The sequence below is a fragment of the Oryzias latipes genome, chromosome 18, assembly GCF_002234675.1.
Source record: "Oryzias latipes chromosome 18, ASM223467v1".
Taxonomy (NCBI): Eukaryota; Metazoa; Chordata; class Actinopteri; order Beloniformes; family Adrianichthyidae; genus Oryzias; species Oryzias latipes.
This window is the reverse complement of record NC_019876.2, coordinates 3,607,375-3,632,470: the sequence shown is the minus strand read 5'-3', so window position 1 is coordinate 3,632,470 and position 25,096 is coordinate 3,607,375. Positions and strand designations below refer to the sequence as shown.

The window sequence follows — 25,096 nt, the reverse complement described above, 5'->3', positions numbered from 1 at the left end:
CCCAGCTGATGATCTTCTATTATTCCAGCATAAGAGGATGCTGAGCTATGCTGTCAGTTTGGTCTCCAGCTGCACAGAGGTTGAGAGGATAGTGACCAAAACCACACAGACAATCATTGGCTGCTATCTGCACTTCATAACCTCCATCTACAACTCCCACCATCCCAGCAGGGCCAGAAACATTCTAAAGAACAAAACCCAGCCTGTTGTTTTTCCTCTTTAACCGTGATTTATCCTCTAGCAGCTGTTTCAGGTCCAAATCGCCCACAACAAACAGACTCTGGGACAGTTTCTTTCCCAGAGCTGCCACCAGTTGAACTCAGGTTTATTCATCTGACTATTATGTTTTATCAGTCTTATTTGTCTGTGTACATTATTTATATACTGCAGAATGCCCTTTTGAAGTGCTTTTTTCAAAAATCCAACTGTGTATAATGACTATAAGGGTTTTCTAATCTGGTCCATTCAGTCCAACACCTCTATGATGCTCTTCAATATGTGAAGGTTTACAACCGTGAGTAGGATCTTCTACTTCTAGAATCTTCTGCATGGAGCAGGTTACAATGCCTCTGACCAATCAAACTTGAAGAATTTTCTGTTTGTTGCAGTCAAACCTTTTAGGATTATGCTCAGTTGAAAGAGGTCGCAGACACCAAGCAAGCTTGAATGCAGTAAAGCAAACGACTGTTTACAAGAAATCAAGGTGGAAAACAAATAAGGAAGTGTCATTTTGATTGATGGCAGGGACAGGAAATAGTTTGACATACTTGCTTTATTATAATCAATAATGCAGAACTTTACAAGCGTTCATTGTGAAACAATGACTCACATCCTGGTAAAAGTTTAGGAAAAACAATTACCGGTGAGGTAAACATTCTCGTTTGCACCACACCCAACCCAGTTTTCCTCCTGGCATGTGGGCGGGGCTCACTTGTGAGGCTGGATGTACTTGTTGAAGCCTTTGGTACATCTGCCCAGCTTGACATCCAAACTGCCGTTGGATGGAGTAACATCATTGTGGCATAAAACAGAATAGGGAGTGGTTTTCCAGATAGCTCCGCCTCCACCAAACCTCTTTAAATCACATCCAGTGCTGAACAGATACCAACAGACTCGTCTGAAGTTCATCAGAGCCACTTCCAGGATAACTGTAGAGGTAAGAAACGCTTTCCACTAGAAGCTCACTTTGCATTTCTTTGCACTCAGTAGTTTTAGGGATTTATTCTTCTAAAATAATTAGCATTTTTAAGATGATTGCTCTTTTTGTTGATGTGTTTTGGAGCATTAAGGCACTAATAGTCATCAGTTCCTTTGACTCACGTCAATCGACTTTTTTAGCTGTTACAAAACATTTGTTTTTTATAAATAAACAGAGATCACTTAACTTGGATTTCTCTTTAAAAAAATCAATAACTAAAAAAGGACACATGAAGTGTAATTTTAAACAAAATTATCCTCCTGGTCCAGCACAGATGAACAACTTCTTTTTAAAACTCAACGGTACCTTGATGTCTTAAATATCGAATTCTTTTGTCATGTTTTTCTATTTATGAGCATTGAGGTTGAATTTCATATCTCAGGTGTGATCTGGAAAGTTCCCTCTGAGTTTTTATGTGAACCGGTTGGTTGGAACATTTTCGTCAGAATGAATGTTCCGCTCTGACACTTTCTCCTCTTTACTTTGTCTGCTCTTCAGAGTCCATCCTCCTGTAGAGTGATTGGTCCACACCTCCAACATGCTCCGCCTCCTGTTGCATCTGCTTGCTCTTGCTACACTTACAGGTGAAGGGCGTGTCACACAGCCACTTCGGACAGTTTGCACATTTTCCACATATGAATTTTTCGGTCATGTATATTCATGTATAACTCATTTTCATTGGTGCAATATGCGCAAACTTGACACTAACCCAGAGGGAGCAAAGTACTCAGTCCTTTGGCTACATTTCACATATGATAATTTATTTATCTATTTATTTATTGAAAACCTAAATCCTTCTGCATTTAGATGTAACTTGAACACTGAAACAATGATATGATCTTTTTTAAGGACTGCTTATTTAAGATCTTAACAGAATGTTTACCAGATTATGTCAAAGATGTATGCCTGCCTTTTCAATCAGCGCTGACCCTTTACTCGTCGCGTTTGTTGAAACTGTTGGATGTTTTTATTCCGAGGTGTCTAAGATGGTGATAAGGTGTGAGATGAGTTGTTGTCATGACAACTGCCATTGGATGTTGCAACACATTTCATCAATATCTACCTTCTGCTCATTGAAGCTAAGATCACTCTTTTCTTTGGGTGTGTGTGTGTGTGTGTGTGCGTGTGTGTGTGTGTGTGTGTGTGTGTGTGCAGGTGTAGTGAGCAGCACTTACTCTAAAAATCTCAACATCGCCAGCTGTCCCATCAGATTCTACGCAAAGACATACAACAACGTTTATGTAAGTAAGACTAACTCTGAAGATCTTTTTGAATGTTGTCCATGTGAATATATATTATATCTACATTTATTAGTAACAGGAATTTTCTTACTGTGTTTATGGTAAAACTCTTGCTTCAACGTAAACCAATTGCTCCACCTTCTATTTTTTGGTGCATTAGAGTGCAGAGTGATGTCTCTCTGTACAGAATCCGTCAGTTTAAAATAAAACCATGTTCTGTTGGGTTTTACCAGATAAACTTCACGAGTTCGGGCCTCATGTTCTGCTTTGACGACTTTTACGACCCTGCAAAAAGCAACGACTGCATTAAAGGGCCTGTGATGGATGAGGCTAAGCAGGGCGTGTCAAATAAGATTTTCCAAATAACGAGCCTTGACGCAGTGATTCGCAATGAACTGAAGACCCTCACCAGCCATTTAAAATGTTATCTATATCTGAGTTACTTCAGCGGGGGGAGAGAGGTGAGTAATCACTCTACAACCGCACACATTACATTTGTTTCTTATTGAAATGAATTTGCTTTCTAAAAAGATGGTGGTCATTCCGCTTCCTCTCTGTTGACAGACTACGCTGAACATTTATCAGTTTGGCAACCAGACAGCTCTTGGAGTAAAATACTCTGATCTATCAGTGAGTATTAACATGGAATAATAATATGCAAACTTAATAAGGATGAAACACCACTTTTCTGATTTTCTACTATTTTGTATGAAGTAGATATGAATTAAATTGGTTCATTTACTGAAAATGTATCTCTTTATCTTTTAATTTAAGGTTTCTGGTTCAGGGTCAACAGATTATCCTCGGGTAAATACGATTGGTTTCTTTCACTTTTTCTTATTTGTTAAACTAAATGTTTTTCTCTTCTCACAACACACATTTGTTTCTTTGTTTCTTTCTAGAATTTTTCCACTTTAGTCAACAATAAAGAAGTTGACTTTGTGGTTGCTGTTGAATCGGTGCTCGACTATTACAAAGACATCACTGGTTGCAGACTCTCAGGTTGATCAATTTAAAGTGTCACATCTGGGAAACTGTATTATTTGCATCTTTGTGGTCTGACTAGTTTCATGTTTGTGGGAACTTTCTCAACTCTGCAGGTTATGGAGTGAGACTGAATACCACACAGTATACACCTGAGACCTGCAGCACTGACTCTTGCAGCTTGAGTGCAGTGGGAACAAGTACCACCTGCGGTGACGGCACCTACTGCAACGGCCGCGGGAGGTACATTTCTGAAATGATATCATTTAGTGTCCAGACACTGATCAACGGTTGATGTACTCAGCATTTGCAGATTTCCAGTTTGGTCTTTGTATTTATTCTCATAAGTCATTGTTTTATGAGACAATAACTTATGAGAATAGCCACTGAAGGAAGAAGAAAGGACAGAAAATAAACAGAATATGCTGTATATCTGTAGCTGCATAGACGTAATAACTTTTGAACAAACTGAAGCTCAAAGTGTCTCTAAACCTCAGCAGAACTTACAGCATTTGCTTTATTTCCTCATAACCTTCATCAGCTGCAAGAAAAGAGGACTCTGCACAGTGACCGGTCCCACCGTCATTGACTTCAGAGGACAACTGAACTCAGTGTCAGACCGGTGTGAGTACACTCTGCTGCAGGATCAGTCTACTGGATTCACTCTGAAGGCCAACTTTCTGGAACGGCGTCGCAGAGATGTGAGCTTTGTGGACAGTCTCACTCTGGACTTCAGTGAGGATGATGACATTCAGCTGCTACAAGGACAGATGGTCATGGTAAGCTGCCTAAAACCTCATGAGTTGATCTCCTCCACACCTCCTCTGCTCTGAAGATGATTGAGGAGTTTTACTGACTGTTTCCTCCTTCAATCTGTCTGCTGTCCAACAGGTGGGAGGCTCACCTGTGACCCTCAGTGGTTCAGTCCAGACGTTTAATGGTGTTGGTCTCTCCAAGGACCAGACTGGAGTCACTGCTGTTTTTTCACCTGGAGGCTCATCTTTTTCTGTGTTCTTTGATGGAACCACAGCTCAGATCTACATAGATGGTACACAACATAAAAAGCAGAAGGAGCACGCAGATTCATTGTTGTACAAAACAGATTCTCAGCTGATTTATTTTTTCAAACTTTAAGTCCTTGCAGGTCACTCTTTTATGGGTCTGTGTGAAAACTCCAGCAGTTCCTCATCTTCAAGGCTGTCCAGTGACTCCAGGTAACATCTGATCACAGAGTCAGAGTCTCACTGATTGCTGCTCTGCTGCTGTTTAATGAAATATTACAACAGCCCTGACTGTGTGTTGTTTGTCACCTGCAGCTGTCAGCAACAGTATGTAGACCCTGCTGACGACACCATCAACAGCACTGCTGTGATTGAACAGTAAGCAGATTCCTCCATTCATCTTCAGTGACATCAGAGATAAAGAACAAGTATAAATGACCATCTGTTTAATGTCTTCTCTGTTTTTCTCTTTACTGCATTGAACAGGTGTAACATCCTGAAATCTTCACCATTCTCCTCCTGTAACGCTGTTGTTGACCCTCAGCCATACATAGCTGCCTGCACTGAGACTTTGTGCAAGTATCCTGCAGTGGACGGTCTCAGGTGTCAGTTCCTGGGGGCCTACGCCAAAGCCTGCCAGAAGAGACAAGTTAACATACAGAACTGGGAGACAGCAGCTCAGTGCTGTAAGAGCTGGTTACTGAAGATGCTCTAGATGCTCATGTTCTTGGAGTAACATTCCTGTGTCTCTCTTCAGCCAGTTCTACAGTTATGTGTCCGGGCAGAACCTGCAGCGATCATGAGTTCTGTGGTCAGATCGACAACAGCACCGCCACTGGATGTCGCTGTAAAGCAATTTTTGCCGCCCCATACATAAATTCAAGCAGTTTTGGTATGTCGCCTTTGGAATCTACAGAACTTGGTTTTGTGAGTGTAGAAAATGTTACTGTAACATGCAGCATCGTTATTCAGGTGCTCCAACTGTCTGCCAGCACAATTCTGCTTCACTGACTCTGGTGGGCTGTCTTCTGGAGCAAAGAGGCATCGACTACTCCCTCTTAACTCTTCTGGATAAAACCTGCAAGGGTCAAGTGGATGAAACTACTCACTTGATGACCTTTAACTTCACCAGCGATAATTGTGGGACAATAGTTACTGTGAGTTTGTCACAAGTTTCAGAAAAGCTGTTTTTCACTTTCAATAGCTTCTTTCTAACACACAAATGTTTGATCCTTTAGACCAAAAAGGGTCAAGTAATCTTTACAAATGCCGTAACCCTGAAAGATAAGATCACTCGAAAGGACCAAGCTTACATTGAGTTCTCCTGCCTCTACAAAAAGCCTGAAGTCAACCATGTGGCCTTCAGAATCCAAGACAGGTTAGTGTTGGCTGAAAGCATCGACTTTTAGACAATAGTTGTCCATTAGGTGTGGAATTCTGCTGATGACAAAAATAATTTTAATGGGTTTGAGAGAAAACGTAAAGTCTTTTTTGGTTTTCTTTCTAGCCCAGTGGTTCAGACTGTCGTATCTGGAGACTGGAATCACACTGTGACAATGAAAGCCTTTGCTGATTCCATGCGCACTCAAATGTTGGACCGAAGCTATCAAGTGCAGCTTAACCAAAAGATCTGGGTGGAGCTGAAGAGCAGTGGGCTTGATGAAAACTTGATCTCCACGGTAACCGACTCCTGCTGGGCAACCAATCAGCCGTCATCTGACAGCTCTCAGAAATACTTCCTGATTAAGAATGGGTAAGAGGCTCAGAACTGATCGTGTTCAGACGTGCTTAACCACATCTGAACATCTTTGTCATTGAACCTTGAACACGTTTCTGCCTTGTTTTCCTGCAGCTGTGCAAATATAGATGACCAGACAGTTCAGGTGGAGAGAAATGGCGATGGAACTCTGAACTACTTCTCCTTCAACATGTTCAAATTCACTGATGAGTCTCGTGATCTTTACCTTCACTGCAAACTGCAGCTGTGTCTTAAACAGGAGGGCAACTGCATCCCGGTATGATTTGACTTTGCATTGCTGAATATAAAAAAAAAACACAATCTGAAAGATTTTGTTTAGAATGAACCTAAATAATCTCTTTTCTAAAGTCTGGAGATCAATATTCTGCTCTTTTTCTTCCAGGTTTGTTCTGCTCAAGGCAAAAGAAGACGCAGATCAGCCAAATACCGTCAGAGAGATGCAGCCTTCCTGAGCATGGGCTGGAGTACCTAAATACCTCTTTCAGATTATCTGTGCGCTTTTTCATGTCAATTGAGAAATATCTGTCTCTCATTTAAAACTTGAATGCCTGAAATAATCAGTTAAACAGAAAGACAAGAACGACTGTCTGACAAATATCAGTTGATTGGTAGTTTTCGTATTTATTGGTTTTAGTTATAGTTTATGTATTTATATGGCGTCTTAACGTGACCAAAGTGCATTAAGGCAGCATAAAGTAACATTTACAAGCGATTAAAAACAACAATTAAATGATTAAAACAATCTAAAAGTAAAGGTGGTTAAAAAATAAATACAATAGTGAAACAAAAGCCGTGAAACATGCAGGAGCAAGTACAAAAATAAAAGGCACCAGCAGAGCAGAGTCCAAAGCGTGGCCCTAAAAATGGGTTTGAAGAGTTTTTTAAAAAGAGACAGTGAAGATATTTGCCAAATTATCAGGGATAACACGTTCCAGCTTTGGAACAGGGGAGCAGGGATTACATAGATAGCATAGATTAACCTTTACTTATTGTCTTTTAAACTTTGTTTCTATGGTGTAATGGATGACAAACCAAAAACTTGGATTGGGTTAGATCTTCCACCATCCTTCATCCTTTTTGGTAACTCTTGATGAATCAATCACATTGAATAAAACTCTTTTCTCTCAAATGTTCTACTTTTTCTTTAATTTAACAATATCATGGTGCAATGAAGTTTATGGGTCACATTTTTCTAGTACTATATATATTCAAACTGCTTCTGTTCTGTAAAATAATTAAAGAAGAAATTGTACTTGCTGTTTTTCTCTTGTCTATTTATTTCTGACAATAGACTATTGGTTTTAATTCAAGCATAAACAAGCCAAAGGACATTGGAGTAGATAAGTTTAAGGATAATAACACATCTGTGTTTTGCAATATTTATAGAATAACAAAAGGAAATAAAAAAAAATTCATAAATGAAATGCAAAATCATTAAAGAATTTAAGATTATACTGTAAGTAAACATTTTAAAGATCAAATACAGTTTAATATGTACAAAAACAATGGTTCCCGTTCTCAAACGCGTTGCTGAACAAAAAGGATTTCGACCTTTCAACCAGAATCTGGGAGACTGTTCCAAATCTTTGAAAAAAAAACACTGCAAAGCTGCCATGTTTAGTTTTGACCCTTGGACCCTGTAAAGGACGTCTGCCTGAGGTTTGTAGACTCTGAGATTGGTTACAAGGAACTAGCATATCAGATGCATACTTGGGCAAAACACCATAGGGAGACTTATGGTTCATTAGGTCAGATAAAAGTCCACAAAGCTAAATCAGGGTCAGGCAGGCAGGGGTGATAATAGGCATTATTGGAGAATAAAAGGAGAAACAGGTGTAGTCAGGATCCAGGTAAGAGTCGGGGCAGGCGGCAGGCAAACAGTCAGAAACAGAGTCAGGAGACAGAAGATCAGGTCCAGATATAACCCTTGGTAAAGACGGCAGAGTGGCACAAACAATACTTTGCGCTGAATGAGGCTCAGTGCAGTGATTAAGTAGGCTATGATTGAGTGAATGAGTCAGGTGTGCGGCATCCAGGAAGTGTGCGCTGGGGTTGCTGGGAGATGCAGTGTGGTTAGAACTCTGGAGATTGTTCCCACTGGTGACAGAGGGGAAGACAGAGTTTTGACTTCTGACAGAAGTACTTTCAGCCCTACTACCAGCCCGTATATCGTTCTGTTTTCACGTTCTGTGATCTCAAACCTTCAGCCTGATTACCTGCCTGTGTTCACTCCGCGGGATCTCCGCCAGTACGCCGCCAAGTCCTGTGAGTTCCAGACAAATCTCCCTTATCGATCCTGGAACTTGAGTCTCAGAGATTGGATCTTTGGATGTTCTCTTTCACCAAGCTCTCTAGGAATCACATTTTCTAAAAGACTCCACTGTTGCAAACTCTAAACATCAAACGGACTTCCACATCTGAAGCCGGCGCCCCGCCCCTACACTAAGCTCTGGACTCTGCCCCGCCTCCTTCCTCCTATCACTGTCCGACCTCAACGCCCTCTGGTGTAGAGTGACATCCCACCAACCTGCCTACCCTAGTGCCCTCAGTTACTGCAGCAGTCAACCCAACCTAAGTGCTTGTACTCCTGCGTCTGTCATCTTTTGGTTGGTCCCCCACATCCCTCCTGACACATTTTGAATAAGTTGCAGTTGTTTGATGCCATTAAACAGCTGTTGGTCCTTCTTCTGGTCTCTGCTCAGCATTCGCTTCTGTTCTTCCGTGCCATCATAACTTTTTCTGTTGGGAATCTGCTCAGACTGGTTTAAAAATTCCCTCTTCTTTTGTCACCAATTTCACGTTACAACACGCTAACGTTTACGTCATAAACACTCTGTCTTTGTGAAATCCCAACCATGTCAATGAAGTATCTGAAGATAATAATCTTTAACATCCAGTGCTTTACATGAAACATTAAAACAAACATTTTAAAGAATTGTTAAAGAAGTAAACTATAAAACTAAAATGTAAATACATTTTTAAAAGAAGTGTCTTTAAGTGAGAGTGGAGATGTAAACTAAACAACTAATCAAATGCAGCTGAGAACAGGTGGGTCTTTAACCTGGATTTAAATACAGAGTGGTTCAGTTGATCTAAGGCCTTCTGGAAGTCTAATCTAGATCTGTGGAGCATAGAAGATGAATCCAGCTTCTATATGTTTGGTACTCTGATCCAGAGGTCTGAGATGTCTGGCTGGTTCATACTGGATCAGGAGGTCAATCCTGTAATTTAGTGCTAAACCATTTAAAGCTTTATAAATCTGTAACATAACTTTTAAGTCTATCTTCTGCCAAACAAGCATCCGGTGGAAAGACCTCAGACCTGGACTGACGTAATCTATTGTTTTTTATGTACTTGTGAGAATCTGAGCCACAGACTTTTAAATAAGTGGGGATTTTTATTGATTTTTTTTTTAGTAAAAACACTGTTACAGTAGTCAAATCCACCAAAGATGAATCCATGTACTAGTTTTTCCAGGTCCTCCTCAGATCTTTGATCCTTGATATATTTTTAAGGCAGATTCTGTGACTGCCTTAGTGCGTTTGTCAAAATTCAGGTCTGTGTGGTGGAAACTCTATAAAATTACAAACTCAAGTCTATCTGTATCTTATTCTACACCTATTTGGAATAATCCAGATTTTTTTAAGCAATAAAAAAACAATCAATCTACAAACCTGGGCTACTAAGGGTATTATTACACATCTCAAACATATTTTTAATTCCAGTGGTCTAATACAATTTTCTTATCTTATCCAGGAATATGACATCAGGAACAGTCAATTTTTAGAATACCTACAACTTAAATCTTCAATAGAACTAAAATATTTGTAACCACAATAAATCTAGATCTTCCACCTGCAGTAACAGATTTAATAAAAATAACCTCAAAAAGGAGACTTCTCTGTAAAATATATAAAATAATCATATTCTCAGATGAATCTTTATCACTTCCCAAAACAAAGTGGAAAAATGATCTTTCTATTTCTGGTAACACTGAGTTCTGGTCTCAAATATGTAAAAACATCTATTTTATGACAAAAAACACTAACTTACAACTAATACAAAACAAAACCCTCCATAGAATTCACTACACAAGAGAAAAAATGTCAAGAATGGGATTTGATTCAGAGATCTGCACATTTTGCACTCAAAATACCCCAGACATATATGTTCATGCAACAATTCACTCTTGTAGCAGTAACAATAGCTAAAAAAAACAATTTTCATCAGCTGAAAATTGAAGAACACCATAGACCTATTTTTATGGAAACATTTATTTCTTGAATACATTTCTTCACCCAGTTTATTACCTTCTCTCCCCGACACGACCAAACCACTATCTGTATGGTCAGCCTTCATGGAGTTCCTAAACGAACATTAAGTTTCATCTTAGAATCTAATATGTGACTGTCGTGTGTCCTCACCTTTTTCTCTCTATAATGCTCTATTCACTTCATTTGCAGGCATCTGATGGTTATGGGTAATTGCTCTCAACTTTGTTGGTTTGTTTGTTTGTTTTATCTATTTATTTATTTTTGAAATAATGACAAGATGATTATTTACAGTGTGGGTTTCAGGATGGATACCGCTGTTGATTTTTCCAGTATCAAGGCTATAATGAATGCATAGTTATATGTCTCGAGCCTTTCCTTACTATCTATATAATTCTCTAATAATGTACCCCTAAATATGTACAGTTAACAATGTATGACGGTTAGTTCACGCTTGGGGAGGGAATTCTGTCTTGATGTCCTTACATCACACACACACACGTACACACCTTTCCTCTTTGTTTTATTTTCGTCTTTCACTTTCGGCTTCTCCCATCAGGGGTCGCCACAGTGAAACAACCCTCCCTCGAGGATGAGATGGTTAACTTGGCAATGTTTTACGCCGGATGCCCTTCCTGACGCAACCCTCTCAATCCAACCGGCACAGCAGCAGAGAAGGGAATAGGGAGCAGCCCGGAATCGAACCCAGGTTTCACGGATGGAAAGACCTGCTTTTTCCAGTGTTTGTTGTTGTGTTGTTTTGTTTTGTTTTTCTGTTGTCTCACTTTCATAAAATTAAAAAAAATAAAATAAAAATTCAGTTCTGTGTTCATCACTACACCCAGGTTTCTGGCCTGGTTAGTGGTCTATAGATAAATAGACTGAATCTCTGTTGTGATTCATTTCTCTTTAGAGCCAAAGACAGTATAGTTGATATGATTAAAGACTTGATATCTGTGTCGAGTTATTTTTACTTTATGAGTCCAGGGTTTCAAAGACAGCCGTTTCCCATCAACACACCCACACACATTTCTGGTAAGAGTTTACATTAACCAGTCTAAAGACCTGTTTCTTTAACTGACAGGTGGATTGACTCAGCTAAGCTCTGCGTTTACTTCGCCCTGACTAATGATGTATTTCTCTGAACACCCTAAGGAACCACATTTTCCTAAAGAGGCTTTAGAATTTTTGAATGACGGCAAATATGCAAGGAAATCTTTTTTCTATGTCTGAGCATGTGAGTATTCATGTGTCTGTTGTGTAAACTGTCACACCCTTTTTGATAAAAATAAAAAAAAGAAGCAAAGGTCAGTTTCTATGATTTTATAACAGAGACTACACCGTTTCTCAGAGAAACAGCCAACAATCTGGTGAGAATTTGTTAATTCTGTCAGCTACAAACATCTGTGTCTTTACCAGCAGTCGTGGTGGTGACGGCCGTTGATCTCTGGATTAAGCAACTTTCTGCTACTTGGTTGATCAAGGATTCAAATTCCAGGCCGAAAAAGAAGTATGATGTCTTTGAGCAGGACGAGCAGTCCACTTTGTCTACAACGACAAAACTAAGTTGAATACCTGCTGGAAGCTCAACAAGGTCAGTTCAGCTGCCTGTTTACCACAATCTGGACTGCTATACGGGGTTGAATGTATGGTTTGTGTTTGTATCTGTGTGTGTGTCTATAATTGTTAGTGTGTGTGTATTTGTCAATATGTTTGACTATTTGAGTGTGTTTGCGTGTGTGTGTGTGGGGGGGGGTATTATTTTTTATGTGCGTGTAATTGTCGGGGTGTGTACTTGTCAATATGTTTGACTATCTAAGTGTGTGTGTGGGTGCGTGCGTGAGTGCGTGCGTGAGTGCGTGCGTGTGTGTGCGTGTACTGACATATTCGTCCGAAAACCCATGTTTTAAATTTTCTGCTGGTTTGACTCTGAAAAAGATGAGAAGTCCAGAGGAGGAGGAGGAAGCACAGTCGTCCACATTCAGATGGGAGCTGATGAAGAACGACCTGTCTAAAGATGGACCTCCACATTTCAGAACTGAACCTGGAGACTCTGCTTCAAAGTAAGACACTGCTCCTTCTGTGAGGAGGTCGACTGGCCAAGCTTTACTCTTCTTTAAACATTGCAGTTACTCCAAGGCTGTGAGGATCTGCTTGTGTTTGCAGAGGTCAGCAGGTCTTCCAGAGAGTCCAGACTTTGACATCCAGCTGTGAGTCCACGAAAAGTGATCAGTCCAAAAACTGGGTTCCACATTTCAGTCATGAACCTGGACGTTCTGACTCAAAGTAAGAGAATGATTCTGCTCTGAGATGATTCTCTGGGCGGTTTGAACAATTTAAGTTTGAATATCAGAATTTCTGATTTTGACTTTTCTGGTCATTATTACTCATTTAGTAATTATTAACACACAAAGTCCCCACAAGTCTGACTCTTCTCCATTACGTTATCATTTACGATCACTCCTCTATCAGTCTTCCATTACAACTACAACTTGGGTAGCTACCCAAGCTGCTTCAGGGCAAAGACAGGGTACACCCTGACCAGTCCATAAAAGGGCCAGATATTCTCACTCCTAAGGGACCAATAAACATGTACCACTGTGGGAGGAGACTGGAGAAAACCCACACATACACAAGCGGATCATGCAAACACCTCTCAGAAAGAGCCCTTTCAGGATTTGAACCATGGCCTTCTCACTGTGAGGCCACTACACCTCTGTGCCTCCTGGCTCACAGTTTTCTGTCAATTATTCACTAGTTTTTATCATGCATCTCAACCACACGGTTTATTTTGCTGACAAATGAGTTTGTGTTGTGAGGAACTGATCAGGAGGATCAAAGAAGCAGACAACAGGTAGGTTGGTGAGTCAAGATCTAGTAAGGGGTCTGTATGTTTCAGAGTAGAGGGGGGACAGGACAGGTAGTGTGGAGCAGGGCTGATAGCTTGGAACAGGAAGAAGATAAAACAGGCTTGGTGCAGCGGCAGAGATCCAGTCGGCAGGTTAGAGCTTCCAGGAACAAGAACAATCTGGCAGTGAGTGAGCAGAGCTTAAATAGTACGGGTCTTGATGAAGGAAGTGGCAATTGATGACAAAGGAGAGACTAGTTTAAGGGGCACAGCGGAGAACAGAAGATTCTCCACCCAGTTCCTACAGAGGCAGAGAGGAGGAAAAACAAAAACTAATGCCAGGGAGAACAGGGATCCCAACAGTTTGCCCATCCGTCCGTCCATCCACCTCCTTCCGCTTATCCGGGACTTGGTCGTGGGGGCAAGAGCGGTATCCAGACTAGATGCCTGAGCCACCCCAACTGGCTCCTCTGGATGTGTAGGAGCACCGGATCAACTTGAGCTTTAGCAAAGCCAATGCTAAGACCATTGGAGCCACCATCTTTAACAAAAACAGATGTGAGGACGTTTTTTGACTAGTGTTCCCTTTTTATATCATGGTTCACCTTTAGTAGTCTCGCTGTTTTGCGGATTTTTTTTTTGTTCAGTCTTCCATAATACTTCTTCCTTTTTTTCTTTTTTACAGCACATTGTGTTTAGTTTGCCACATTTAAATAAATTTTCTGTAATGGTTCCATTCTTTTTTCCATTCTATGAAACTGCATTTATTTTTCTACAAAGATTTGAAGTTTAAGAATGTTTAAGCCTTTAATATCGGAGATGTCGCCAGTGACACCTAAACAACAAACTGACTCCACTGTAACTCTTCGACTGATTACACCAGGGCTATCCAACTTTGGTCCTCCTGCCTGAGAGAAAAGTGTGACAATGTTAATGTCTGGAATTATTTAGAAAGACTTCACTTATGTTGTCTATTGCTGGTAATTTATCCATCAGGACCAGAACCTCCAGGCATAAGAACAGTTTCTTTCCCTCTGCAGTCAGACTGACGAACACCTTTTAGCTCCTCCCCCCTTAAACTTTTCACTTATATGTCCAGTCACCAGTCCACCAAATACACCTTCTCCATCCTCAGTTTGCACTATTGTACCTTTATTTATTGCTCTGACCTTTGTTTTTTGTTTTTGGTTTTTTTTGCTCACTGTTGTTTATTTTAGTTTTTTCTTAATTGTTTTATGTCGCACATGAGCACCGCAGAAAATTCCAATTTTGTGAAACTGCCCTGCTCACTGAAAATGGCAATAAATACTCCTTGAATCCCTGTAGAAAGTAACTCAGATAATGGACTATTATGTAGACCCGTGATCTGATTATCTCATTTCAAAAGTGAGTTTGCAACCAGCAGATTACTCCAACCAGCGGATTTTGTTAGCATTTAAAAACGCTTAGTCATGCTGAGCTTTCAGAACAGGTAGTTCAAAGCCTATTTAGCTTCCATAACCTCCTACATCCATGTTCTCTTTACTCTCAATTTATGATGATTGCCTTTGCTTTTTCAACAAACTAGACTGCAGTTGTCCAGCTTTTGTGATCTGTTTGTTTTTGCAGAGGTCCGCAGCTCAAGCAGAAAGTTCAGTCTTCAGGCTCCATCTGTTGGTCCATGAAGAGTGATCAGTCCAAAAACTGGGTTCCACATTTCAGTCATGAACCTGGAGCTTCCCACTCAAAGTAAGAGACAGCTCAGCCAACAACCTGAACATTGTAATGTTTATAGCTTTGTTTTACAAAAAGATTATACGAGTCACACATATTCTTTTCCAAAAAATAGTAAGAAAAAGAAAGAAATTGTTAATCTCAATTTAAGAGAACATTGTAAAACGTGTCACATAAATAACAGTAGTATGGACTTTTAGCAAAATTTGAAATGAGAAGTAAAAATGTAAAACTTCATCGATTTTGTTGACAATTGGTCACTTATTGTCTTGTTGGCTGCTTTAGAAATAATAAGTGGTCCCCAACAGAGGATCACTCTAACATCTTCAAACAACACCACACATTTGTAGCTGTTGTGGTTCTGCACAGAACTATTTCTATCATTGTCTTCACAGCAAAAGAATCCCTGAAAGTTGTGATAAGGAGGCGATGTCCCATTGTGGTTTGGGTCGGGACGTCCTGAAGGATCCAGTCTCTAAAAGCTGTGGATCCAGGTTCTGCAGACAGTGCACCATCTTATGCTGGAACATCACAGAACCTTTAGATGAACATCAGATCAGTGTGAGGAAGAGGTGTGAATATGTGACTGAAGAAACCAATAAAACAGGAGGAAGAACTCCTCTCAACAGGATCTACACTGAGCTCTACATCACAGAGGGACTGAGAGAAGAAGTTCATACCCAACATGAGGTCTGGCAACTGGAGACAATCTCCTGGAACAACTTGCTCCACAATGCTCCAATCAGGTGCCAAGATATCTTCGAGGCTTTAACTGACCAACATGGATCCATCAGAGTGGTTCTGACTATTGGCATCGCTGGAATTGGAAAAACCTTCTCAGTGCAGAAGTTCACTCTGGACTGGGCCGAGGGCTTGGAGAACCAAGACATCAGTGCTGTGGTTCCTCTGTCATTCAGGGAGATGAACTTGATCAGAGATGAGCAGCACAGTCTTCTCACTCTCATCCAACGTTTCCATCCAACCTTCCAGAAGATCCCAGCAGAGCAGCTGTCTGTCTGGAAACTTCTCTTCATATTTGATGGTCTGGATGAAAGCAGACTTTCTCTGGACTTCAACAACAGTCAGGTGGTGTCTGATGTCACTCAGAAGTCATCAATCAATGTTCTTCTGACAAACCTCATCCAGGGACGTCTGCTTCCCTCAGCTCTGGTCTGGATCACTTCCAGACCTGCAGCAGCCAATCAGATCCCTCCTTCATGTGTCTCCAGGGTAACAGAAGTACGAGGCTTCACTGACTCCCAGAAGGAGGAGTACTTCAGGAAGAGATTCAGTGATGAAGATCTGTCCAGCAGAATCATCTCCCACATCAAGGCCTCCAAGAGTCTCTTCATCATGTGTGAAGTTCCAATCTTCTGCTGGATCACTGCTGTGGTTCTGGAGAACATGTTCACCGCAAAACAGTTAGAAGAGCTTCCTAAGACCCTGACTGACATGTACTCTCACTTCCTGATGGTCCAGACAAAGAGGAAGAAGAACAAATACCAGCAGGAACATGAGGAGAATCCACAGGAGCTGACAGAGGCTGACATGGAAGTTCTTCTGAAGCTGGGGAGGCTGGCATTTGAACATCTGGAGAAAGGAAACATCATGTTCTACCAAGAAGATCTGGAGCAGTGTGGTCTGGATGTCACAGAGGCTTCTTTGTACTCAGGAGTTTGTACAAAGATCTTCAGAAGAGAGTGTGGGATCTTCCAGAAACCCGTCTACTGCTTTGTTCATCTGAGTGTTCAGGAGTTTCTGGCTGCTGTTTACATGATCCACTGTTACAACAACAAGACAGAGGTGATACAGAATCTCCTGAAGATTCAAACAAACATCTCTACTCTAGACGAGTTTCTTAGTAGGATCATGAAGAAATCCCTGCAGAGTCAAACTGGTCACCTGGATCTGTTTGTTCGTTTTCTTCATGGTCTCTCAGTGGAGTCCAACCAGAGACTCTTGGGAAGTCTGCTGGGTCAGACGGAGAACAGTCCAGAAATTATCCAGAGAATCATCAACAACCTGAAGGAAATGAAGGCGAATGACATGTCTCCTGACAGAAGCATCAACATCTTCCACTGTCTGATGGAGATGAAGGACCTCTCAGTTCATCAGGAGATCCAAGAGTTCCTGAAGTCTGAGAACCGATCAGAGAATGAACTTTCAGAGATCCACTGCTCAGCTTTGGCATACATGCTGCAGATGTCAGAGGAGATTCAAGAAGAGTTGGACTTGGACAAGTACAACACAACCTTTGAGGGTCGGTGGAGACTGATTCCAGCCGTTAGGAATTGCAGAAGGTTTCGGTGAGTCCAGAACTGGTTCACAAATATTGGGATCAGAGCATTCACATTAAGTTACAATTGTTAAAATTTACTGCACTTTTTGTCTGACATTTCTTTATTGTTTTGGTTCAGGCTTGGGGATGTGTTGAAACCTTCTGAAGACGATGAGAACAGGTCAGAGGACAAAGATGTTCAAGGCATCTTTTAAGTCCATACTTCGATCCAAACACTTTGTTTTTGACCATTATAATTTTAGATTAAGACATCCTTCATTATATCACACTGGAGAATATCAGTTAAGAAGTTTTGAGTTCAGTTGATGTATCCGCCGTTTGTCTTGCAAACATCAACAGCTTATTAAGCATGAAGCCTCTGTCACAATTGACCGTACAGGTTAATACTAGATGTCTGCGGGTGAAAAAGGGGCAAAGCTGTCCGGGGCATGCTGGTAGCCTGCACAGTATATCAAGGTCACAGACAACTTGGTGAGACCGCAGAGCAAAATCCTTTATGCAAGCTTTTTGTAATGGGCATGCTGTGGGAGACACATCATAGCAAACTAGGGTAACTCAGGGTGAAGTAGGTAAGATGCAGCAATGTTATAAAGATTTTTCAATTATTGAATCCCCCCGGATCCTGCAGACTTCATGTGGAGCGAGTTAGTGATGTTTATGTGAAAAGTGCGTGCTACTTTCAGGCTCCTTGCCCATAGCCAGACTGTTAGAAATTAAGACATCAGACAATCAGAGCTTAGTTTGTTTGGACGTCCTACAAGTGTCCTACGAACACTTAAATATCACATGACTACTCTGTGCATGCGGTATTCGTGTGGAGTCAGTAATTGACCAGTACTTGCATCTTACTAAGTACTAGAGAGTGGCTATGGACAAAGTACCACAGCATCACCCGCATGTCTCAAGTGTGTGCAACTTCCAATAGCCTTGAGAATACTTCACAATACACTTACCACATTCATGACAATGGTAGGTTCCCTTTTCAATAACGCCCCTTAAAAAGGGAAAAGTCTAAATGGCGTATACTAATATAGCGCCTTTCTTCCTACAAGGACAAAGCGCTTTACAGTCACAGACCCATTCACCCAGTCACACACACATTCACTCACACATTCACACACACACTAAAGAGAATTGCAAAGCACATCTGCACTCCCTTTAAGATGTGGGCACTCTTTTCCACGACCTTCCACGGGCCCGGTCAACCCATAAACCTGCAGCACTGGTCAAAGTGACATCTAACTATTTTCTTTTGTAGTATTTAAATTTTTTCTTTGTCATGTCAGATATGAACTCTCAGACGCTGACTGTGAAGCCGTGGGATCCGCTCTGAAATCCAAGCACTCCCTTTTGACAGAGTTGGACCTGAGTGGGACCATGCTGCAGGAGTCAGCAGTGAAGGTTCTGTCTGCTGGACTGGAGAGTCCAAACTGCAAACTAGAGATTTTAAGGTCAGAAGGTCTTTATTGAGTTGATTAGCATATTTGTTTTGCCCCTATTCTTTACTGAACCTAAAAGGCAATAGTTATAATCATTGACTATATATGGGTACTGGAGTGAGTGTGACGTCACCTATAGAGAAAAACTGACTTCCGGCTTCAACCAAATGACGTAAATGAAGTCGCCATTTTTTCGCAAAAAGTCGTCTCCTTGTTGGAAACAGATGTGATTGATCAGTGTCTGTGTGACTCAACATTTGGCAACCACTGTGTCCAATCAGGAGTGAAGTCATAGGAAGGCCATACCAGTTGAAAGAGAGCTACAGGAAATCTGTCGATGATTTTGGATCATCGAATTTTGGAACCGAATTTGGATGACATATTTTTTATTGAAATATCTGATTGGCCAGTTTATAGCTTGAATAACCTCCACTAAATATGAACAAAAATGAGGATTATCAAGAACATAAAAAAAAAGCTATCAGAGCAAGAACAGTTACTCTGACAAATATCATGACTGAGTTTTGGCTGATTATTTCTCTTTAGAAGTCTAAGGGATTTTGCCTTTTTGGAGCAAGTGGGCACTTCCTGCTTGAAAGATCAGGCGGGAAGGACCACCCATTTCAGTTCCTATATACAGACAATGGAAATAACTTTTTAACGATTTTCTAGAATCTTGTGTAGACGCAATTAGAGTAGCCTGTTGTCAGATTGCGTTTCGTCAAAAAAAACATTTTTTTATCATTATTTTAAAGCAACATTTACTTACATTTACTTACTGTTTTTGTTATGTTTTTAGTGGCATTGGCCTGTCTAGAACAAAATTGTGAAAAAACTTTTTCCTTGGTAAATATCACCAGTTACAATAACTTCTGCATCTGCTTGGATGTTGGACATGTCCAAATTCGTCTCCTACCCCTCTGGCTCTTCCCTATTGGTCTAATTGTAGGTGCATTTAGAGCTGTAGTGGTGTCAGAAAGTACTTTTTTAAGGAGAAGCCGTGGGGACAAAGGCTATCTATACCTCTGCCGGGAGGGTGATGCGTGTAGCGCTGTGCTTCTGAAACACAGAAGTTTACATTTAAATATAAATGATGACTTTTCGTTGTAGCATGACTCTTTTAAAGTTATAAAACCGAAGTATGGTAGCTACATTCTAACATAGATGACCGGGGACTATTGTTGATGTCATCAAGTGGTGTCGAAAAAATGGATTCTGTGATATATTGCAATATTTCCTTTGGCAATTCTTGTATCAATTTAAAATGCTGTAATTCTTTAAATCTCAGAGAAATGATTGGTCCATTTTCTTGAAACTTTAGCTCTTCTACTTTTTTTTTTTTTAACAGTATTTTATTATATTTTTACATAACAAAACAATGAACAAGTCAGCACAGGGTAAACTCAGTCAGTTACACAAGTTGTAGTAATGAGAAAGATAGGGAGTACACATGGACATCACTTAACACCATATGTTTTATCTGATCAAAACTGTTCACCTCTCCTAACCAGTTTCTTGAGAAGACAAAGGAGGAGCATCCCTTTTGTAGCAAACCAGTAAGGTCATCAGGAAGATAGTTAAGAAGTGTTTGCCAGATCCGATAAAAATCATCATCATTCCCCCTTAAGGAGGCACTAAGATGCTCCATTGGAAAAATCTGAAACATTTCCTTGTACCATTGGGTAACTGTGGGAGGTTTCTCCCTGATCCACTGCAAAAGAACACATCATCTCGCCAGGAGCAGGAGTTTTTTCAACAAAATCAACTCTGCAGCAGTAGCAGGAAATTTCTTTGAAGGTATATTCAAAAGGAAAAGGGCTGGATCTAGTTTTATTGTTTTTCTTCTACTTTTTGCTTTTATTAATTAAATCTATCCAATCATTTCAGTGATAAAAGTCACACAGTAAAAGTCCCTAAAAGATCAACTTGTAATTCAAATCATCAGAGTTAACCTGTAATGTGACGATCTTCATTTTGCATGCAGGTTGGAGAAATGTAGTTTGCCAAAGAGCAGCTGTGAGGTTCTGATCTCAGCGTTGAAGTCCAACCCGTCCAACCTGACAGAACTGGTCCTGAGCTGGAATGAAAACCTGCAGGATTCAGGCGTGAAGCATCTGTGTGGATTTCTAGGGAGTCCAAACAGCAGACTTAAGACTCTAAGGTCAGATTTCATCTATATTGTTGCTTTACACTTGAATTTTACAAAGATTTTGTTCAAATAGATGGAGAATAACTTTAGTTTTGACTTTTAAGAGTTCAGCGTGTATTTTTCTGTTTGGCAATTTCTTTTTTTTTAGCCTTTGTGACTTTACAGTTACTAGTCATGTTACCATAATGTATTTACACAGCTAACCCTAATTTATTTTTTAAAAATAACAAAAAACTAGAGTAAGAAGAGTTTTTTTGGCATTATTCTGTGCTTTAGTTTGGTTTTTCAGTGGTGTTCTTGGTTTTGGTCATGGTTTCAGCTGTTCCTCTATCAGTCACTCCAAGGTAATGTTGTTTGTCCACAGCTGTCTTCATTTAGTTAATCACCCCCAGTGTATATAAGTGTCTGGTTTTCAGTTTGTCAGTGCTGGGTCATCTGCTCTGTTCTGCATTTTCAACTTCTTTGGTTCTCCATGGTTTTTGTCACGTTCTGGTAAACTTATCAAATGTTTGTTTCTGTCACCAATCCTGACCTCCTGCTTTTTGGGTCCACCAGTTCCTGACACTTTTAGTTTTTCCCTGTGAAAATCACAACAATCCCACATTACCTGATATTTTTACTTTAAATTAACATTTGTAGTGTGACTGTTGAAACACTTTGTTGAAAATCTTGCAAAAAATAAAAACAATGAAACCTTTAACATTCTTTCTAAAACTGCTTACAAAATGGGATGTAAACTCAAATCACTTAAATAAAACTATATTTCACTTTTGGCCAATAAGAAAGCTGTACACAACCTTCAACATAAAAAAGCAGGAAACTGTTCATTTTTTTTTTTCATAATTATTTATATCCACGGTTAGGTCCCAACTTTATTTCAAAAAGCAGTTTCTGTTCGTCAGTCCTGACTTTTCTGTGTCCTACCTGGTTTTGTCCACTTGAAGGCAGCGTTTGTCTACATTTGTGGGCCTTCTTGTTGCTCTGAGGAGCATTTGTCTTGTCACCACAAAGCTGAAAAACCATCTCCACCATATAGTCTTTATGTGTCATAGCTGCACCTACTCTGTGTAACTCATATCAAACCAACTCACTGTTCAGTACAAACACGCAAAATTTCTTAAAAATCTCAGCTGGTAAATCTTTTCACCTCTACCACCTTGCTTGTTCTAAAAAAATCGACCCTGTATTCGTGCCAGTAACCAGCAACATCAATGGGATAAAGGCTGGTTCCACTCATTTTTCTGAAATACATGAGTGTCAAGTTTGTGTTGTGCTGGTAAACACTCAGAAAAACTAATACAAGGTTTATCATAAGTTATAGAGGGAAAGTAAAAGCAAAAGAAGTCAAATCACATCTGGTATGAAGGCTGAAGCGTACTGAACAGTCAACACGTCCTTACTGTGGGACCACGGTTCAGCCGTTTGATCTTCACCAGAGTTCACATGAGCCTTCACAGTCCTTGAGTCAATGAACCCCAATCCGGATCTAACCTGTCTGTTTGATGCTGCACGGAGTTCTGCTAAGTTCATTGTGATCGTAATAGTAGAAGAGAAATGCTGCTTTCAAGTGTCGACTCTGAAACCGTCACACCAGATGTCTACATCTTATTAAATTAGATATTTTTACATCTCAAAAAGTCAACGGCAGTTTAATTAGTATCTGAGACGCAATCAAATTAACTGAAAAGGAAAAAGCAGAGATGGAATTATAAAGTAGCATCAGACCCCTCGATGCAACTTTTCTAAGTGTTTTTACTTTAAACTCCTGAAAAAAAATGGAAGGAATTCTCTACATTTTCAAATGTTTATTCTGGATTCAGGTTATGGAGCTGCAGTCTGTCAGAGATCAGCTGTGCTGCTCTGGGCTCAGCTCTGAAGTCGAACCCGTCCTCTCTGACAGAACTGGTCTTGAGCTGGAACGACCTCCAGGATGCAGGAGTTCTTCATCTGTGTGGTTTTCTGGAGAGTCCTCGCTGCAGACTGAGGACTTTGAGGTCAGTGCACTTTCACGGGTATGATTACAAAAAGGTTTGCGTGCAGAAAAACAAGTTGCACAAAATAAATGAAATAGATTCACACCCAGTCCTTTGTGTGAATTTATGCATTATGGCAGAATGTGTAAAAAAACTGAGGAGTAGGTGTAAATCAGTGCATCCAATGTAATTTAAGCCTTTGTGAATGGCACCCATATGGGGGGGGGACCCGTTCAGGTGCTACAAGTCTTTGGGTGGTAGGGATGAGCAGCCGCACCTTAAGGGGAGCACAGGTGTGTCTTGCATTTCTGTTGAGGCTTATACAACCACCTAAAGGGACGTCATGAAAATGGAACGTACCACTATCATGCGTGTAGGTGTATCAGGAGGTATTTGTGAGGTAATTGTAAGTTGTGTCTGTTTTGCCCATCTGATGAGGAGTGCACAACTTCCCAACAATACTCACAAATGACTGAAGCTTTTTGTTTGAGGAGGATACCAGGAAAGTCAAACTAGAGAGATCCTCTTTTCATGCAAACACTTTGGAGCAGCAGAGGTAAAGAATATTGAGATAAAAGTTTTGCATTTCCACTATTGCCATGGTTGAGCTTTCGGATTCTTCTGGATTCTTTCCCACGTTTTTTGTTCCTGTTCAAATCAGCTTGATATCACAGCTTAGAACCATAACCAGGTCAAAATGTGTCTTTTATCAGCACATTTTTTATGTTTTCTGACAGGAACAGGAACTGAATGTTGTTGATGTTTAGAAAAATGACTGTAGAGGCTGAACACAACCGTCTGTTTCTGTTTGCACTCAGGCTGGAGAACTGCCGCCTGTCCCAGGTCAGCTGTGATGCTCTGGTCTCAGCTCTGAAGGCTAACCCCTCCCACTTGATGGAACTGGACCTGAAGCTAAATCACCTGCAGGAGGAAGACGTTCAGCAGCTTCTTCATCTGATGAAGAGTCCCGACTGCAAACTGGAGACTCTGACGTAAGTGAAGAGTGCAGTAAATCCAGCTGCTTTCATCTGTGATCTGAATCCTGAAAGTTTACAGGAAAAATCCAGTTTACGTGTAAACCTGCAGCCTCAGGGAAGAACTAATGGACCTTGTCCATGAAGATCCCAGAATCTCAGAACGATTTTTGTCCCATTGTGTGAACATCTGATCTCGTTGATCCATCTCTGACTGCTTTCTTTTTTTCCTTGCAGATGGAAGTAAACAGAATCTTGAAGAAAACGTCGAGCTTCCTGTTTGAAACCCTCAACTTACCTTACAGACAAGAAAAAGTGATGGAGGAAGAAAATCCTCTTGTGATCTGACTTTAGTCTGCAGAATTTTTAAATACTTTATATTATATTTTTATGATCTGTTCTTCCCTGAGATCCTTATGATGTGTTGTCAGAAAACTGCAGCTACAGTGAAATTGTCCTTGAAAAAATTCTCTACTAAATATGTTTTTCTGTTTATGCTTCATAGTATTTTTGCAAAAAGTGTAAAAAATGTTTCACCATTAGTTAGAAAATTAATAAAAACCTTTTTTAACAGTTTTAAGAGGAGATGTTGTTGCTTTTATTGTGAAAACGGCTGAATATTTGAGATTATGTGTTTGAATTTTTGTTTTTAAACAACTATCCCGCTGAAACTTATGTTTTCCCTTTAAAATTGTAATGTTTGTTTACTTGTGTTCTCCTTGTGCATCTGTGGGTTTTCTCCAGACACTCTGGTTTCCTCCCACTGTCCAAAAACATCCTTTTATTGGTTAATTTAAGACTCTAAATCATTCCTAGGTGTGAACGTGAGTGTGTGGGTATATGAGACAAATGAGCATCCTACGCAGCGGGAACCCCGCCTTCTCCCAGCAGGATTGGCTCCAGCAGCCTTAAGGGTCCTGAAAAAGATCTAGTGGGTTTGGAAAATTATTGGATGGATGTTTCTTAATATCTGATTTAATTCTGTTTTCCAGTAACATATTGCATAATTGGGTGAAGTCTCTGAATCTACAATAAGTTGACTTGACTGAGACTGAGATTTGATAATAAAATAAAAAAAATTTCTCACTGCCTGGTATTTAATAAAAAGTAATTTCATATCAGTTTATTTCAGGTTAAAATAAATATTTTAGATTTAAACCAACAATCAAAAAATAATGAAAAAGAGCTTCATCGTGTTTGTGAAGCTGCTGGGTCTCGTTAAATCCTTCCAAGAGTTTTCATGGAAA

The 25,096-nt window shown here is 40.2% G+C and overlaps 2 protein-coding genes across 2 annotated transcripts; both read left to right on the top strand.

Annotated features, from left to right (window-relative positions):
• The first annotated feature begins 1,035 nt into the window (after positions 1-1,035).
• Positions 1,036-7,395, top strand: LOC101156361 (alpha-tectorin-like). The gene is made up of 19 exons (XM_011487275.3): positions 1,036-1,156; positions 1,697-1,782; positions 2,354-2,439; positions 2,673-2,900; positions 3,004-3,069; positions 3,214-3,246; positions 3,342-3,441; positions 3,540-3,666; positions 3,965-4,202; positions 4,315-4,471; positions 4,559-4,637; positions 4,740-4,802; positions 4,911-5,110; positions 5,182-5,316; positions 5,397-5,581; positions 5,663-5,802; positions 5,932-6,177; positions 6,277-6,439; positions 6,566-7,395. The coding sequence occupies exons 2-19, from the start codon at positions 1,737-1,739 to the stop codon at positions 6,653-6,655; spliced, it is 2,382 nt and encodes a 793-aa protein (XP_011485577.1). The 5' UTR covers positions 1,036-1,156; positions 1,697-1,736; the 3' UTR covers positions 6,656-7,395.
• A 4,370-nt stretch (positions 7,396-11,765) lies between these two features.
• LOC101155886 (NLR family CARD domain-containing protein 3) lies at positions 11,766-24,945 on the top strand. Its single transcript, XM_023966077.1, has 11 exons — positions 11,766-12,048; positions 12,393-12,517; positions 12,621-12,740; positions 14,911-15,030; positions 15,411-17,321; positions 17,433-17,474; positions 18,601-18,765; positions 20,738-20,914; positions 22,723-22,896; positions 23,694-23,867; positions 24,087-24,945. The coding sequence occupies exons 2-11, from the start codon at positions 12,393-12,395 to the stop codon at positions 24,094-24,096; spliced, it is 3,018 nt and encodes a 1,005-aa protein (XP_023821845.1). The 5' UTR covers positions 11,766-12,048; the 3' UTR covers positions 24,097-24,945.
• Positions 24,946-25,096: the final 151 nt, after the last annotated feature.

Excerpts from the sequence above, each read along its gene's own strand:
- LOC101156361 (XM_011487275.3), top strand. The coding sequence starts at position 1,737 with ATGCTCCGCCTCCTGTTGCATCTGCTTGCTCTTGCTACACTTACAG. Across the intron at positions 4,638-4,739 it reads AGGCTGTCCAGTGACTCCAG|CTGTCAGCAACAGTATGTAG; the intron begins GTAACATCTGAT and ends TGTCACCTGCAG. Across the intron at positions 5,803-5,931 it reads GCCTTCAGAATCCAAGACAG|CCCAGTGGTTCAGACTGTCG; the intron begins GTTAGTGTTGGC and ends TTTTCTTTCTAG.
- LOC101155886 (XM_023966077.1), top strand. The coding sequence starts at position 12,393 with ATGAGAAGTCCAGAGGAGGAGGAGGAAGCACAGTCGTCCACATTCAGA. Across the intron at positions 15,031-15,410 it reads CCTGGAGCTTCCCACTCAAA|CAAAAGAATCCCTGAAAGTT; the intron begins GTAAGAGACAGC and ends TTGTCTTCACAG. Across the intron at positions 18,766-20,737 it reads TGCAAACTAGAGATTTTAAG|GTTGGAGAAATGTAGTTTGC; the intron begins GTCAGAAGGTCT and ends TTTTGCATGCAG.